This window comes from Bidens hawaiensis, unplaced genomic scaffold (genome assembly GCF_021521415.1).
Source record: "Bidens hawaiensis isolate Kalapana, Puna unplaced genomic scaffold, B.hawaiensis_p1.1 tig00038657_1, whole genome shotgun sequence".
NCBI classification, from domain to species: Eukaryota; Viridiplantae; Streptophyta; class Magnoliopsida; order Asterales; family Asteraceae; genus Bidens; species Bidens hawaiensis.
This window is the reverse complement of record NW_027496799.1, coordinates 114973-129969: the sequence shown is the minus strand read 5'-3', so window position 1 is coordinate 129969 and position 14997 is coordinate 114973. Positions and strand designations below refer to the sequence as shown.

At 34.3% G+C, this 14997-nt stretch overlaps 1 protein-coding gene across 1 annotated transcript; it reads right to left on the bottom strand.

Annotated features, from left to right (window-relative positions):
* Window positions 1-12207: 12207 nt before the first annotated feature.
* On the bottom strand, window positions 12208-13939 carry LOC143590556 (putative fasciclin-like arabinogalactan protein 20). Its single transcript, XM_077071003.1, has 2 exons — window positions 13573-13939; window positions 12208-12988 (listed from the first exon to the last, which is right to left on the bottom strand). Exons 1-2 carry the CDS (start codon window positions 13904-13906, stop codon window positions 12261-12263), a joined length of 1062 nt encoding a protein of 353 aa, XP_076927118.1. The 5' UTR covers window positions 13907-13939; the 3' UTR covers window positions 12208-12260.
* Between the last annotated feature and the right edge of the window lie 1058 nt (window positions 13940-14997).

The window sequence follows — 14997 nt, the reverse complement described above, 5'->3', positions numbered from 1 at the left end:
CTTTTACGTCATCGTTATAAAGAAAACGTTTTTAAAACTCTTTTTATGAAAGTCATGTTGTGGGTTAAAGTCTTATTTTTTATTTTATTTTATAATATATAAATATATATGTGTACGTGTGTATGAGAAAAAGAGAAAGTACGAATTATCGCCTCATTAGCTGGACACCGCCCACCACAGTACCGTCACCTTTTTACCGCCCTGGCGCGGTGTTAACCACTCAAACCACCCCTTAAACCCCACACCGTATAGTGTTATAGCTAGTTTTATCGACATCCATTGACCTTTAGATTTTTCTTTCATATGCTAGACTGTTAAATGATCCTTTTAAGATCGAACATTAAAAAATGTTGAACAAAAGGATCCAATAATAATAGAGAGGCTAGTTGATACGGTTAGGAAGATTGGAGAAGAAGAAACCAAAATAGAAGAAGAAATATTAACTCAAAACATTCTCATCTTCATTCCAAATCAAACGTAACTAAATAGACTTTCAATTACAAAAGACACCCTCAACTAAACCAAAATAACATACCAATCCCTAAGTTGAAAATAATAATAAAACATAAATATAAATAATATAAATTACGTAACACAGGTAAGCGACCAATAAGTTGCACTGCCATCTCTTTTAAATGACAAAACCAATCCTACTTCTACTTAAAACAAAGTTACGGTGTTTCGGCGTCGCATGTATACATATTATCACGAGGTGAAATATTGATAAGGAGATAGTAGTCTATATATGTTGTTCCACATTGTTTTTTGAGGAGTAATTTGTCATAAAAGTTTATATATGACGTCTCACTAAATTAAGGATGTACTAATTAATAGTAGGCTCCAATTATTGTATTAATTATAACCCAAAACCAACATTACTATATTATCACTGTTATTATTGTGGCCGTTACCGTGTCAAACTTTCAATTGCTAGCAACAAAATTTAAAACCCATAACATTATTATTAATTATATCAACTTGCAAAGAAACAAATTTAAAACAAGGTTACGATGGAATGTTGAAAAATGCATATACGACTCACCCACCTTAGACTCTTGTATCACATGAGCATGCTTTTTGGGAATTGAGCACGTGTGTGCATCTTGTGGATTTAATTATTCTGGCCCAGCCAGATGGTGAAAGGCCAGGGCGCAGGTTCAAACCCCCTAAACTCGGTTTTGTATGTTTTTTATTTTTTGTTTTTTTATTTCATATTATCTTAACTAGCTTTAGAAACCCGTGTATTACACGGGATAAATTAATGTATAAATCACAATGAATAAGTTAATACAAATAAAAAAAAAGATAATTAAGTCTCTTTATATTATGTAAAAAAAATATATTACAAATATAATCGTTTCATATCATCAAATATATTTGAATTTAAAATCGAGAATGGGTTGTTCTACTATCGGTATACAATAATGAAACAATGTCAGTGGAAACAACACTTAAAACAATGAGGCATTTTGATGTGAAAGACGTAGCTAAATTCTTTCACAAAAATGTTATACGTTCCATACCCGGCCATAGACAAAAAAGACAACAAATTTTCCTTTTTAAACAACTTTCATGTTGTCCTTATAAACACACTTTTGTTCAACGATTACAATAGTTTTATGATAAATATAAAAAAAGGAAAATTTGTCTATGATTTTTAAGACTAAATATTTGTAAAAGAAACTAAAAAAATTATTATAGCATTCTTCATAATATGAAGATGTCTCAAAAATTGAATGTTAATGTACTCTTTAAACATAAACTCATTTATATATACATTTCAATCTTAAAGAAAATATATTTATGACACATAATTATTATACTATTTTTTTTATATTAAGTATGTTTAAAATATAATTTATTGTATTAATGATCCATTCAATAGAGATTGACCAAATGTTGAATTTATAATCAATACTATATATTTAAAACCAAGATTTTTTTTCTTTTTCATTAATAGAATAGAAGTGATTTTGAAAGGAATTTGATAGTGAGAATTAACCTCAAAATATCATGTGTCAGAATTATTTTCTTTTATTAGTATAGGTGGATAGGTAGATTTTAATATATCTTTTATTTACTTTATTAATACTAATAACAATTTTCAATCGTTTAATGAAATGAATACCGTTAAACTCTCAAAATGTGCTCGATCTCGTGTAAACATTTCCGTATACATACATATATAATTTAAGTTATAAAAAACTATATATTTTTCCGAGTGAACCTAATATGATTTTATAAATAAATATACTAAAAATAGTTTTATTCGTCTAAATGAACCGATCACCACTAAACTTTCAAAACAAGTTTTCATTTAATATATAAATATGTAATGCTATTTGTTTTTTTATTGTTTAAAAAAATCGATAAGTAACTTATAAGAATATTTTAACCGCTTACGCTTTCAATTCAATTTCAATAAAGTTGATATAAAATATATTTAACGCCTTAACAATCTCAAATTTATTATAAACTCATCATGGCATGTCTTGTTCATTTATATCGTGAGATTATTTATTTCAATTATAACCTTAAAATTAAAACCAAGGCTTATCGTCAAGACTCCTTGCGTTACTGCTTAACTTGTTTGTTTTAACCGTCTCCTCGTTATCGTCCGCCTTTAACTATTATAAGGTGAGTAATCACATTCCATTTTCCTATTTTTATTTTTGAGGGCATTATGCGTACTAGAAACTATTATTATTATTATTATTATTATTATTTCACTCAAATACAATTCCCTTATTTGCGTTGTTGTGATTTGCTCGGTTAATTGTTAATTGCTATATGATTTTTGTGTTTACTGCTTTTATGGTTGATCAGTATCTCATCCTCATCCCCGTCCGAGTAGACGTGTCCGAATCTTGTGGCATGTTCGAAAAGACACATTTTTTTATTGGTTGGGAACTTATCCGAGTAAACATGTCCGAGTCTACTGGCACGTTGAAAAGACATATTTAGTTGTTTTATGTTAATTGACGCTATTCACTAATGCAAAGAATTGTTTTATTTATTTATTTATTATTATTATTATTATCATCATCATCATCATCATATTTACACCAAACTGTGAATTACTTGCTCAACATGTGTTGTTAACAAATTATTTTATCGCATATTATAGGTTGTTATTTCGGATAATTTGAAATAATCTAGTGTTGTTGACAATCTAGTCGCATGTTTGAAAAGACACATTTGTTGTTGACTATTTACATGGGCAAAGGATAGTTGGGGCTAGGGGTGACCCCGGCATCCTTTGTTTTTTTTTTTGCATGATAGTGTAAATTTACTTGTTTTCGTCCGACATTTTTATACATAGTGTAAATTTTCCCGTTTTCAACCGAAACTTGATCTCGCCCCCCTCCATTTATGGTTTTTTTAATGTTTATTTTCGTCCAGCCCCCTCGACATCTTCGTCTAAGCTTCGCCACTGACTATTTAGTTTTAAAAATGACAAGTGGCCTCTTTGATCACTAGAGTGAACCCGATGAAAAAGAGTACCAAGTTAGTTAGATTAGTTGTCACACCACTCAAATGCTAAAGAGCTAAATAGTACTGGGGCACTAATTAACCTTGACACCTCTTAAAGGCTTAGATAGTTCTATTCTCATTTTTGTATATATGCTGATACAATATGGGTTTAGGTTCTTTGAAGAGAAAATTACGAAACTAATTTTTTAGGGACGTTATAATGTTATATACCTCTAAAGTCGTTAAATTGAATTAAATGCTAATACGAGAAAGATAGGTAACACGTGCAAAACAAACCGATCATGTTGAATGCTGTTAAAGAGCCGGGTTTAATTGTTTGTCACACCTCGATCAAAGGCGGCGAAAAATGCCGGGGTGCAATGTGATTGGACAAATACACAACACTATTTAAAGTGACAATATTTAATCAACTCATTTATTTCATAAATCAATAATCAACACATCTCGTTCACACAAACAATTTGAATACAGTAACAATCATATTGTTCGTTTTACTAATACCCTAATGGTCTTGGTAACGTTTTCATCAAGTCCTCGAGTCAACAAAAGTCAAACCTATAACATTTCATAAAATAAAGTTTGTCAACACAAAGATTGGTGAACAATTCATAAGTTTGAGCATATAAGTATATAGTGTAAAAAGCCACAAAACTTGTATACAAAACAATAAATAAAAGCAACAACTTGGATGAATTGACAATCGCTAATAGAATTACGTTAGCGCCACCTAGCTACAAGAGGTTGCCAAGTAGTCTAGGATTTAATAGAATATCGTTAATTGCATTACGTTAACGACACCGTGCTATAAGAGAATACCAGATAGATCACGAATTTATAGACTTCCCCATGAATGAAAGCGATAAACACATAGGCACATAGCATGTAAGCATAGAACACCAAATCAAGCAATTATTCAAGTAAAGTATACAATCACGTTTGTGGGTTTAAAGATTCAAGTAATTGAAGCATTTAGTTTGATAAGTATGAAATGTCACCCCAAAACGAAAGATGGAAAAAGGGGTATGAAAGTACTCACCTCAACTGATGAATCGAGAAATAAATAGATAAATAAATGAAGCTCGAACGGTAAACCAACAGATCCGACTTGAAATGATAAAAACACCTTAGCTAAAATAAATAACGTAATATATATTAATGAACTTGAAACCATAATGAAACTATATTGGAAACAATGAACGATGAGGTTCGGTTGTAAATCGGATTACCGGTTAATTTGTTAATGATTAGGGACTCGTACTTAATTGATAATTTAAAATAAAATATTATCATTTTATTGGGCTTTTAAATAACTAAACCAATATCAAAATAGAAACAAGACGGACTTAATTTAAGAGATCGATTTTATAAAAATGAATAGGTAACAAAGTTTACAATAATATTATTAATGATAGGATAGTAATGATAATAATAATTCTAAAAAGATATGTTATATATATACATATATAACATAATAATAATAACAATAACTATTTCTAATAATACTAATATCGTGTAATAATTATAACAATAATTGTTATAAATAATAACAATAATAATAGTTAAGGAATAAAAATCTTTGATACAAATTTAAAGTGATGTTGATAAAAATAGTAATAATAATAAGTAATATTGATAGTAAAAATGATATCATTTGGTTCGATTTCTAAGCGAGTTCACAAAATAACCATATTAATACTATTGCTAGTAATTAATTATAAAATATGATTTTGATAGATAATAATAATATAATCTTTAATAATATTAATAACAACTTTAATATTTATAATAATAGTGATAATAATAATAATATTATTAATAATATATAATAGTAATACTAAATAAATGTAATGTTAAGTTAAACTTAAAAATACTAATAATAATTTCTAAGTAGTGATATTAGTATTAATTAGTGAAAATAAATTTGTTAAGTATATAAAACTAATAATACCAAAACCGGTATAGGATGAGACCCGAACCCGAGACTTCTAGTTCAACAACTTACGTACAAACCAACCGAACCAAAATAATTAAACATATAAGAACTTAGTATATCCATTACCCATTTATAACAACACTATGTCCATCCAACTCGTTTCAAAGTATATAACCAAACAATATATCCGATTATTAACAATTTAAATCCGACAATCCATATATGAAAAATTAATAATAACAAAAACCAAATTAACTTGTACCTACTATATGTTCATGAGGTCGTCGGAGATGGAAACCGCAACCGGAGGGAGGGATGAAGGGAAAAAGAGAGAGAGAGAGAGAGCCGTAGAGAGGGAGAGAGCGCCGAAGAGATAGAGAGAGAGAGAGTTACAGCGAGAGAGAAAGATAGAGAGAGACGGAGAGTGAGAGAGAGTGCGTCGGAGAGACTGCAGCGAGCGGGAGAGAGAGTTACAGCGAGAGGGAGGGAGAGAGCGCCGAAGAGATAAGAGAGAGAGAGAGTTACAGCGAGAGAGAAAGATAGAGAGAGACGGAGAGTGAGAGAGAGTGCGTCGGAGAGACCGCAGCGAGAGGGAGAGAGAGTGCGACACACCGGTGGCCAGCCTTCCGGTCACCGGAAAAACGAGCCGAGGGAGGGGGAGGGCTGCCGGAACGCGAGGGTGGTGGTGTCGGGTTGAGGGGTGGCTGAGATGGTGGTGATGTAGTGGAAAGTGGTGGCCGGAGATGGCGGCGGCGGCCGGAATCAAGGAGGAAGAAGATGAAGGCTGGTGTGGTTTTGCTTATGATATTAGGTTTACGGTTGTTTATATATGTATGCATATTTTCACAAAACGCCCTCCAAGTTTCAGTCAATGTTCAAAACGAGTTTTAAAGGTTCTTATAACTTGTAACAACTTTACGAAAATTAGTTTAAGCCCCTTACGTTTTTCTTAACGACACTATAATATGACAAACATCGATTTATTTATGATCGAGGTCAAAAATATTATTATATAATAATTAAATAAGTTCTAAAAATGTTGAGTCGGTTTTAAAACGGAATAAAAGTTTACAAACTAATACAACGCGAGACTCAAATTTGACGGATGTCACATTGTTGATACGTGAATGAAAGGGGATAGCCGAAAGGAGAGTATGCCTGCCTTGTAGGAAGTTTAAACTCAAATTTCATGTGGGATACATGAATAAAAGGTGATGCGATCATATTGCCGCGAAACATCTTATATAGTGGTACTTTGTTTTATTGTTTATGTAACTAACAATAATGGGGTATATTATAATACTAAATAAATATTAGAAAGGATTAATTTATTAGGTAGCTTTGTTTGACAAAAGTATTTGTTGACTAAATTCCACAACAACCAATACATAAATTCATGTGTATTCCTTGTGGTGATGTGGTGATGTGCTTTAGAAACCAAAAAACACACACACACACACACACTCACACTCTATAACTATTCATTATTTACTTACCATCTTACCAATAAATAATGTGCCATAGAAGATATAGAAGATACTCTTATATGCCAACAAGTATTTACACCCCCGCGTTGCGGGGTAGGGTGCAACTCTGTTTATTTACATCTTCACTTTACTTAAAAAGATGAAGTTACCACCACCGCCTTCACGCACCATCAGCATTTCGTCTTCTGCAAATTGCGATTGTTGTCTACGTTAGTTTATTTTCAATAAACTTGAGTATCGTAAGTATGTTTACCTGCCATATCAGGGTGAGCCTTTTTTTCTTGGAATACTGTCTGTGTTGTTGGTGGCAGCTATTTTGTCGGTAGTTCGATGCCGAGCGAGGCGTCTGATTTGCGAGTGAAGACGATGGTCTTTTAATAGCCATGCTTGTTGATGAGGTCCTCACAACTTTCGCCCACTAATGCAACCATTATCTTATCGAAAAAAGTTGCAGTTGTCGTGACAGTGATGTCTACCATCGTTGCTAATACGTTGTACCTGTATGTATGCAAAGACATGTCATAATTGTGATTGTTGTAAGGTCATGGATTTTTGTTAATGAATGTAACATAATTATGTAATGGTGCTTTTGTTTCTGCAAACATATGATTCAAATATTCAAAAACAACTAAGATTACAAATCAAGAGCTGAACTAAGATCAACCTACAGTCACACCATCCGAACATGTTAACTGTATATTGACGATTGTAGTCACTTCACTTATTTAAAAAACCGATCTTGTTCCACAGATTATTTACTGGGTTTAAGTATGAAGTTCATGCCAAATTTAATTGTTAATTAATAATTATAATAACATCATCATTAAGTATGTTGTTTTGACTAAAAGCTTATTGATTGAAGTCGTTTTCTAAACAGAAGTCATGTTACAACTGATCATTTGATAGGCCTACACGTCTCAATGTTAATGCATAATAATAATTGTAACAATAATAACAAATTGCATCATTACTAAAGTCAAATGGTAATGCAAACACATAGCACTTTAATTCTGCATAATTCCACCACTGAAGTCATTTTAGAAATGCATGCCATCCTAGGAATGGGTTACCAAATGTTGCAACCTTGATGCAAGAATAAAAGTGAATATTTACCTTACTATCGTGACGGTTACAATGTCATGATCGTTACACTTGTAAAACTCTTTTGCCTAGCCAACCTGCTTGCATTTGTTGGATGTGTCAGCTTCTCTGTTAAAAGTAAACATCTAAGATCACCACACACAACAATAGAAACATAAAGTAACAACCTACATCCAAAAGTAAATGTGAAAGGATTAACAATGAATGTTCATCTGAAATTCTATTTTGACTTCATATGTACAACATATTCAAACTAACAGAAGCTTACAATCAAGGCTAATCAAAAACCACAAATGGGATTAATAGTAAAAGCCTATTACCCTGAAGTGATTTTAACCCCAAATAAACTACACAAAATGAACCCTTATTCACAACACTAATTACAAATCATTAAAAAGGTAAACCTAATAAACTTCAACCCTTATTGTCAAAAGCAAAACTGAATGACAACATCAATTACAAAGTAATAGAAAACTAAATCCAAACTAGTACTACAAACAAAAAATTAAAGTTAACTACACCCTAAGCACAGGGAAAGATTGAAGATAGAAGCAGGTTAGAATGCATACCTGAAACTCCAAATCATCGGATTCTCTCTGCAACACAAAAAACAAAGAATCGAACATTCATTTAGATATCAGACACCAAATCAAAGCAAAATGAAAAATCGTAAGCTATTCACTAAAATCAATAGTAATTGAAGTCGGAACCTGTTGAAGAACAGATGACCATTATCCACCACGACGTACTTTCTTATTGAGGCCCTATTCCACCATCACCACCACCGCAAACACCGCCACCAATCCTGAATTTTTTTTCGAAATGGTGCATATTTAAAAAAAAAAAAAGGAAAACGGGGAAAGTCAAAAAAAAAAAAAAGGTAAATGGTGTATCATTTCCTGCCACCAGAGGATTAGGAACAATGCGGATTAGGATCCTCCATTGGCAGGCGAGGTTCAATCATTGGGGCCTATTCCTTCCACGCCAACGGAGGATTAAGAGCAGCAACTTATAAACCCCGTTTGTGTTTTCGTTATAAAACTCAGCCGACGCCTGAACGGTACCAGCCGATTCGGACAATTGTTGATCCTATGACCTGTTGATTTACAACCGGAACATCTACGACTCGTCGTTTCCTCAGCGTAGCTGGCGTCCATCTCGTTGTACATCCTCCTAGCACGCCGTCTTCCCCTTAAGATGGTTATCTTTGATAGGTCCTTTTGAATTCGCCAGCCGGCGTACCAATCTTCTTTATGAGGCACTGGAAAATACTGGTGACTGTATTGGGCACGGTAGGTTTGTGTGTAATACCTCGGATCAGCCATTGCTCTTTCATTTCCACTGATGTGGTGGCATACCGCGATTGCATGGCTACACGGGAAACCATAAATTTGCCACTTACCACACGTGCAGGTTCGTTCTTGAAATTCTACCGTGTACTGACTGAAACCAGATTCGTCTGATATTTGTAGGGATGACTCCACCTGGTACTGTTCATGACGTGCTGAATAAGGAAACACTCGGTTCAGGCGTCGGCTAAGTTTTATAACGGAACATAAACGGGGTTTGTAAGTTGCTGCTCTTAATCCTCCATTGGCGTGGAAGGAATAGGCCCCAATGATTGAACCTCGCCTGCCAACGGAGGATCCTAATCCGCATTGTTCCTAATCCTCTGGTGGCAGGAAATGATACACCGTTTACCTTTTTTTTTTACTTTCCCCAGTTTTCCATTTTTTTTTTGTAAATATGCACCGTTTCGAAAAAAAATTCCACCAATCCTATCACGACAACCACCACAACGGTCTTTCTCTTCTCCCTCTAGCAATCGGTAGACCACCACCGCGCCGCAATCACCACCATCAATTCATGGATATGACAGGTCAAGGAACTCCTCCTTCTCTTTGTAGATGTCTTCGATCGAGTAGTGTATCTGAACTGGAGGCTCAGATTTTAGAGAATTGGGGTGAGCATGTGAAGGGACTAATGAGTATGTGAAAATGATAAGGAAGATGTCAGAATTTTAGGACACGTATCATTAGAAAAGCAACGTGGCAGGTTGCTCGATGAAGATTGAAAGTTGTAAACCATACAGCGTGGAGTACAACTGTTTATGCATACCGACCTTTGCAATTGTAGATATATAAATAAATTGCCCATTAAACGATACCACACGCCAGTAATCATAATGATATTAATAATTGTTGTTATTAAATATAGTGCATTGTATCACAGAATATGAACAAATGGTCTAATGTATGCAACTTGTTTAAAAGACTTAAATCTATTTTGTTTCTCTTCATTGACATATAAGTTATCATGTCACCTTTTATATATAGATATTATACGATGTGATAATAATGGTATACATATTTAAGCATATTGACATTAAAACAATATAAGCATTTAAAGTGAACACCTATGTAGAATGTAAGCAATTACATTATATGTTCAACTTCAAGCATGAAGATCAAGAATTGCGTGAGGTCTATGGCCGAAGACCGGAGGGTTTTGGTCAAGACAAATGGAAAATTCCTAAAATAAGCATTTATGACAACAAATTTAAGTTTTATGTAAATAGGTATTATAAACTAGTTTTGACGAGTATATTAAGTTAACACACAAGTAGTTTGTTAAACTAATTAAAACTTCTCACGTGGCCATAAATAACCGTAACGAACATGTTCACTAATCATTTGATCGTCACGAATAAAGAAGTTGCATGCCTCTTAATCAACGTCCACGAGCAATTCATAAGTCCTTTAGTCGCGACGAGTAGATTTTAAAACTTATTGAGACACGAGCAGTTTACCAAACTAACCACGACGAGTTGTTTGTTTACCAACTACATCGAACCGGTTAGTTTTACAAAAGACTAACTGGACATGTTAGTTTGAAAGCTCAATTAGTCGTTACGAGTAGATCTTAGTCAACGGCTAGTTTTTCCGGTTTACGTTCCCAATACGAGTAGTTTATTAGTAGTTAACTCGTCATGCACGACTTGTTTAACCTTACAATCTACTCATGGCGACTCGTTTTAGCGGTAATCCGATATATTTTAAAAATATTTAAGAATATATAAATAATTATTTAATCACTTATCTTTATGTCACTTAAAAAAAAATTCTTATGTCTTGTCTTTATTTTATGTGATTCCTTAAATTTAACCAGTTTCGGTTAATGGGCTCCCATGTGAAATCTCTATCCGGATCCTAACCTACGGTTAATATCGGTTACTAGCCAATTTCTACTACACCGATTTATAGGCATAGGCGATTTCGGGTAGGTTCCGGTTTCGATTTGATTAACAGGTTAGGACTTCCACCTCTACCAACTATGAGTAAGAATGCAAGATGATTAACCAGCTAAAGAATAGTGCTTGTCAAATCATTGGGCATCAACCAAGAAGCCCATTTAAAGATACTGTCGATAGCAACTGCCCTAACAGTCTAACACTCCTCTTTACTTTAGATTGGGCCACAAAGCCCAAACCTGACTAATGTATAGAAGCCCATCTGATCACCAATTCTAATGTATGCCTTTGAAAAAAATATTGTTTCCAGAATACCTGAGGGGTGTTTGGCATATCTTTTATTTTTTGGTTTATGATTATACTCTTACGTAAATAAGCTAAAAACCCATCTTCAAATAAACTTATTTAAATTAGCCTATATAAGCTAATTAACATAAGTTTAAAAAGCTAAATCAAACACCAAGTTAAGCTTATTTTGTAAAAGAAAAGTTAAAAAGGCTGTAAACTCTGTTAAAAAAACTATGCCAAACACCCCCTAAGTGATAGAGTATCGCGCAACAAGCTGAGTCACTCGCGAGCATCTCGGGATTGGATTGATAAAAGGCTCGAAATGAGTCTAGTCGTTTTATCTCGAGCCAAGCTCAAGCCTCAAACAAAGTTTGTTTAGTTACTGAGCTCTTGAGCTCGAGCCATGTATGTATGGAAAGATCACTTAGCCGAGAGACTGAGTTTGAAAAGGAGCTCAAGCTCGAGCTCTCGTAAGATTAAACGGGCCAAACTCAAGCCTAATCGAGCTCTGGTGCATCCCTAAATACCAAATTCAACACTCAATAGTGCACCTTTGATGATTGATTGCAAACTGTAATAATCAGTCAATTATTCACCAAAAACTATCATTAGATCATTGATATGATCATATGAACTCAATTCACAATTTACAGAACAAACTTATTATATGCATCATCAACAGGTAATGTACGTATCCAACATGCAATCAAAACTCCGAACGATCCGAATCCAAATCCGAACCACTCAGCTCTCTACCTTCCGGTTTCGCAGGCGAATCATCATCAAACGGATCATCACCATCACTAACCTCATCAGCCATCTTCGGAAGCGAAAGCGCCTCTCTAATCCCATGCACCACAATCCACCCACTATAATACATATCCGGAAACGTAATCGCCACCTCATTCACCTTATACGTCCCACCGGACCGAAATATCCTCACCTCAAACCCCTCCAAATACGTGTCGAATCCGGTCCCATCCTCCACATTAATCAAATCTCGCCACGAGATTTTACACGGCAACACGTGCCGGTAAAACAATGACTGGTAATCAGGAAACCTACCGGAATATTCTATCATGACCTCATCACTCGGTGCAAAAACAGTTAACCTTGGTTGGTTCACAAACCCTAACAGCTGGAGGTTAAGAAACGAGGCGATAACGGAATATCCTCTGGATATTAAGACGTTAGCAGTATCATGAAATGAGAAACTGTTATTATTATTATTATTATCTGGAAACGACGTCGTACAGTGATCTAAAGTGGAAACTGGAACTGGAGGATCCGGAATGGTGAAGTTCGGGTCGAAGAAGTCTTCGATACCGAATACGATTAATGATCCGTCGTCGAAGACTGGTGATCCGATGATTTTGACGTCGTTGATGGAGATTTGATCGGACGGTGACGGTGTGGTGACGGTTAGGAACGTACCTGAATCAACGGTCAATAATTATTATTATTATGAAATAAATCGGCTATATGACGTAATATATGGAGATTTGATGTATAATAGACGAATAACTTATTATTATTATTATTATTATTATAGAAAATGATAACAAAATAAACCGAAGTTCAGACTATTATGACGTCATTTATCGAGATCTGACCTATAAGAGACGAATAATTACCTCATTATTATTATTATTATGATTATTAGTTAAAATTATTATACAAAAATGATAATAAATTAAACCGAATCTGACAATTATGACGTCATTTATCTAGAGATCTGACCTATAAGAGAGTAAGAGACGAATAACTTGTTTTTATTATTATTATTATTATTATTATTATTATTATTATTATAAAAAAATGATTAAAAAATAAGACGAAGATCTGATGATTATGACATCATTTATCGATATCTGACTAGACGAATAATTATTTATTATTATTATTATTATTATTATTATTATTATTATACAAAGAATTACTATAAAATAAACCGGCGATCCAGCTAATATGACGTCATATATCGAAATCTAATCGAACGGTGACGGCTCGGACCGTACCTGAGTCAACGGTAGGAATTTTGGTGCCGTACGGCAGAGACCTGATGCTCTGAAGCGAAAACGCCATCGGCGAGAAGTGCAATTGAAGAATGGACAACGACGGCTGTCCGTAGTCAGCAAACGACGAGTCCGGAGGCGTGAATACAGTTGCGGAGTTGTGGTGTGAGAGCAGGACGTCGGAGACGAGATTGATTGTTAACGACATCGCCACGTAGCCGGAGTTTGCCAGCGTGTCGGCGGCGTTGGTGAGTGTTTCCGGTGGCAGTGCGGTGGTGAGGTGGAGTATTGTTGTGAAGGTAACTGCCGTGAGGATTAACATAAGTTTCATCACCATTGATGAGTAAGCTTGTGAAGTTGTTTGTTGGAAATGGTGGATTACTGTGATGAAATGAAGGTTTTTTTGGCGCCAAAAGTTGTTAGAAAGTTTATACTTTTTGGCGTTTTGTGTTGAGGGGTGAAATAGGAAATATTGGGATGTTCGTTTAATAAATAAATCGAACACGGACAAAAAAAAATTTGTTTAGTAAGTTTAACGAATGAACACGGACAAGGGCTGTGTTCGTGAACAACTGGTAACGTCCATTTAATAGTGTTGTGTATGTTGAACTCCAAAACATTATTTTGATATATGGTTATGTATTTAGTTACTTTGTTAAGCGTTATACATTTTTGGATATCATGTGGTGTAATATTGATTAGTGTTTATGTTAAGTATTTTAATATGTTTAAGTTTGTTTGTTCATTAACGTTCATTAGCTTTCATTGGTGTTTGTTTGTCCATTAATGTTCGGTTGTCCATTAATGTCCGTTAGCGTCGGTTTATGATACTAACGGACGGACACAAACGGAAACGGGCAAACTCAATTCCTTAATCAATGGACACGGAAATGAACTTTCGTTCGGTAGAATGTTCATGAACCGTCCGTTTCCCCAACAAAAGCTTAACTGATGAACACGAACAAGGTCTCGTCCGATCCAGTTTGGTTCGCTTACATACCTAGGGTTGAGAGTTTGAATAAGTTTGACTCGAGCTCTTGTACATTAAATTAAAGTTAAACAAGCCAAAGATTAGATTAAACTTGGTTGTACGTGCAATATGAAATTAATACATAAAAAGGCAAACCTTAAATCAAACTTGACGAGCGTAAACGATACTTCCATACATGGCTTGATCTCGGGCTCAATAACTTTCTCATCTCGTTTCAAGCAAGCGATCACATTTAGGTTTAAATTTGATAGCACCATGTATAGTTTCAATTAATCATACCAGTAAGCTACATAGACACATCCTAATTTAACACATGTTTTGCAAATTGCAACGGTCCTTTAATGATTTTAACAAATAAAGTCAAGAGCATGCTTTGCAAATTGCAACCCACATACATTAAACACATAAACTTCTTAAATCACCAAATAGTTCAAATA

Coding starts and splice junctions, on each gene's coding strand:
- LOC143590556 (XM_077071003.1), bottom strand. CDS start 13,906: ATGGTGATGAAACTTATGTTAATCCTCACGGCAGTTACCTTCACAACA. Junction 12,989..13,572: donor AATTCCTACCGTTGACTCAG/GTACGGTCCGAG, acceptor CCGTTGATTCAG/GTACGTTCCTAACCGTCACC.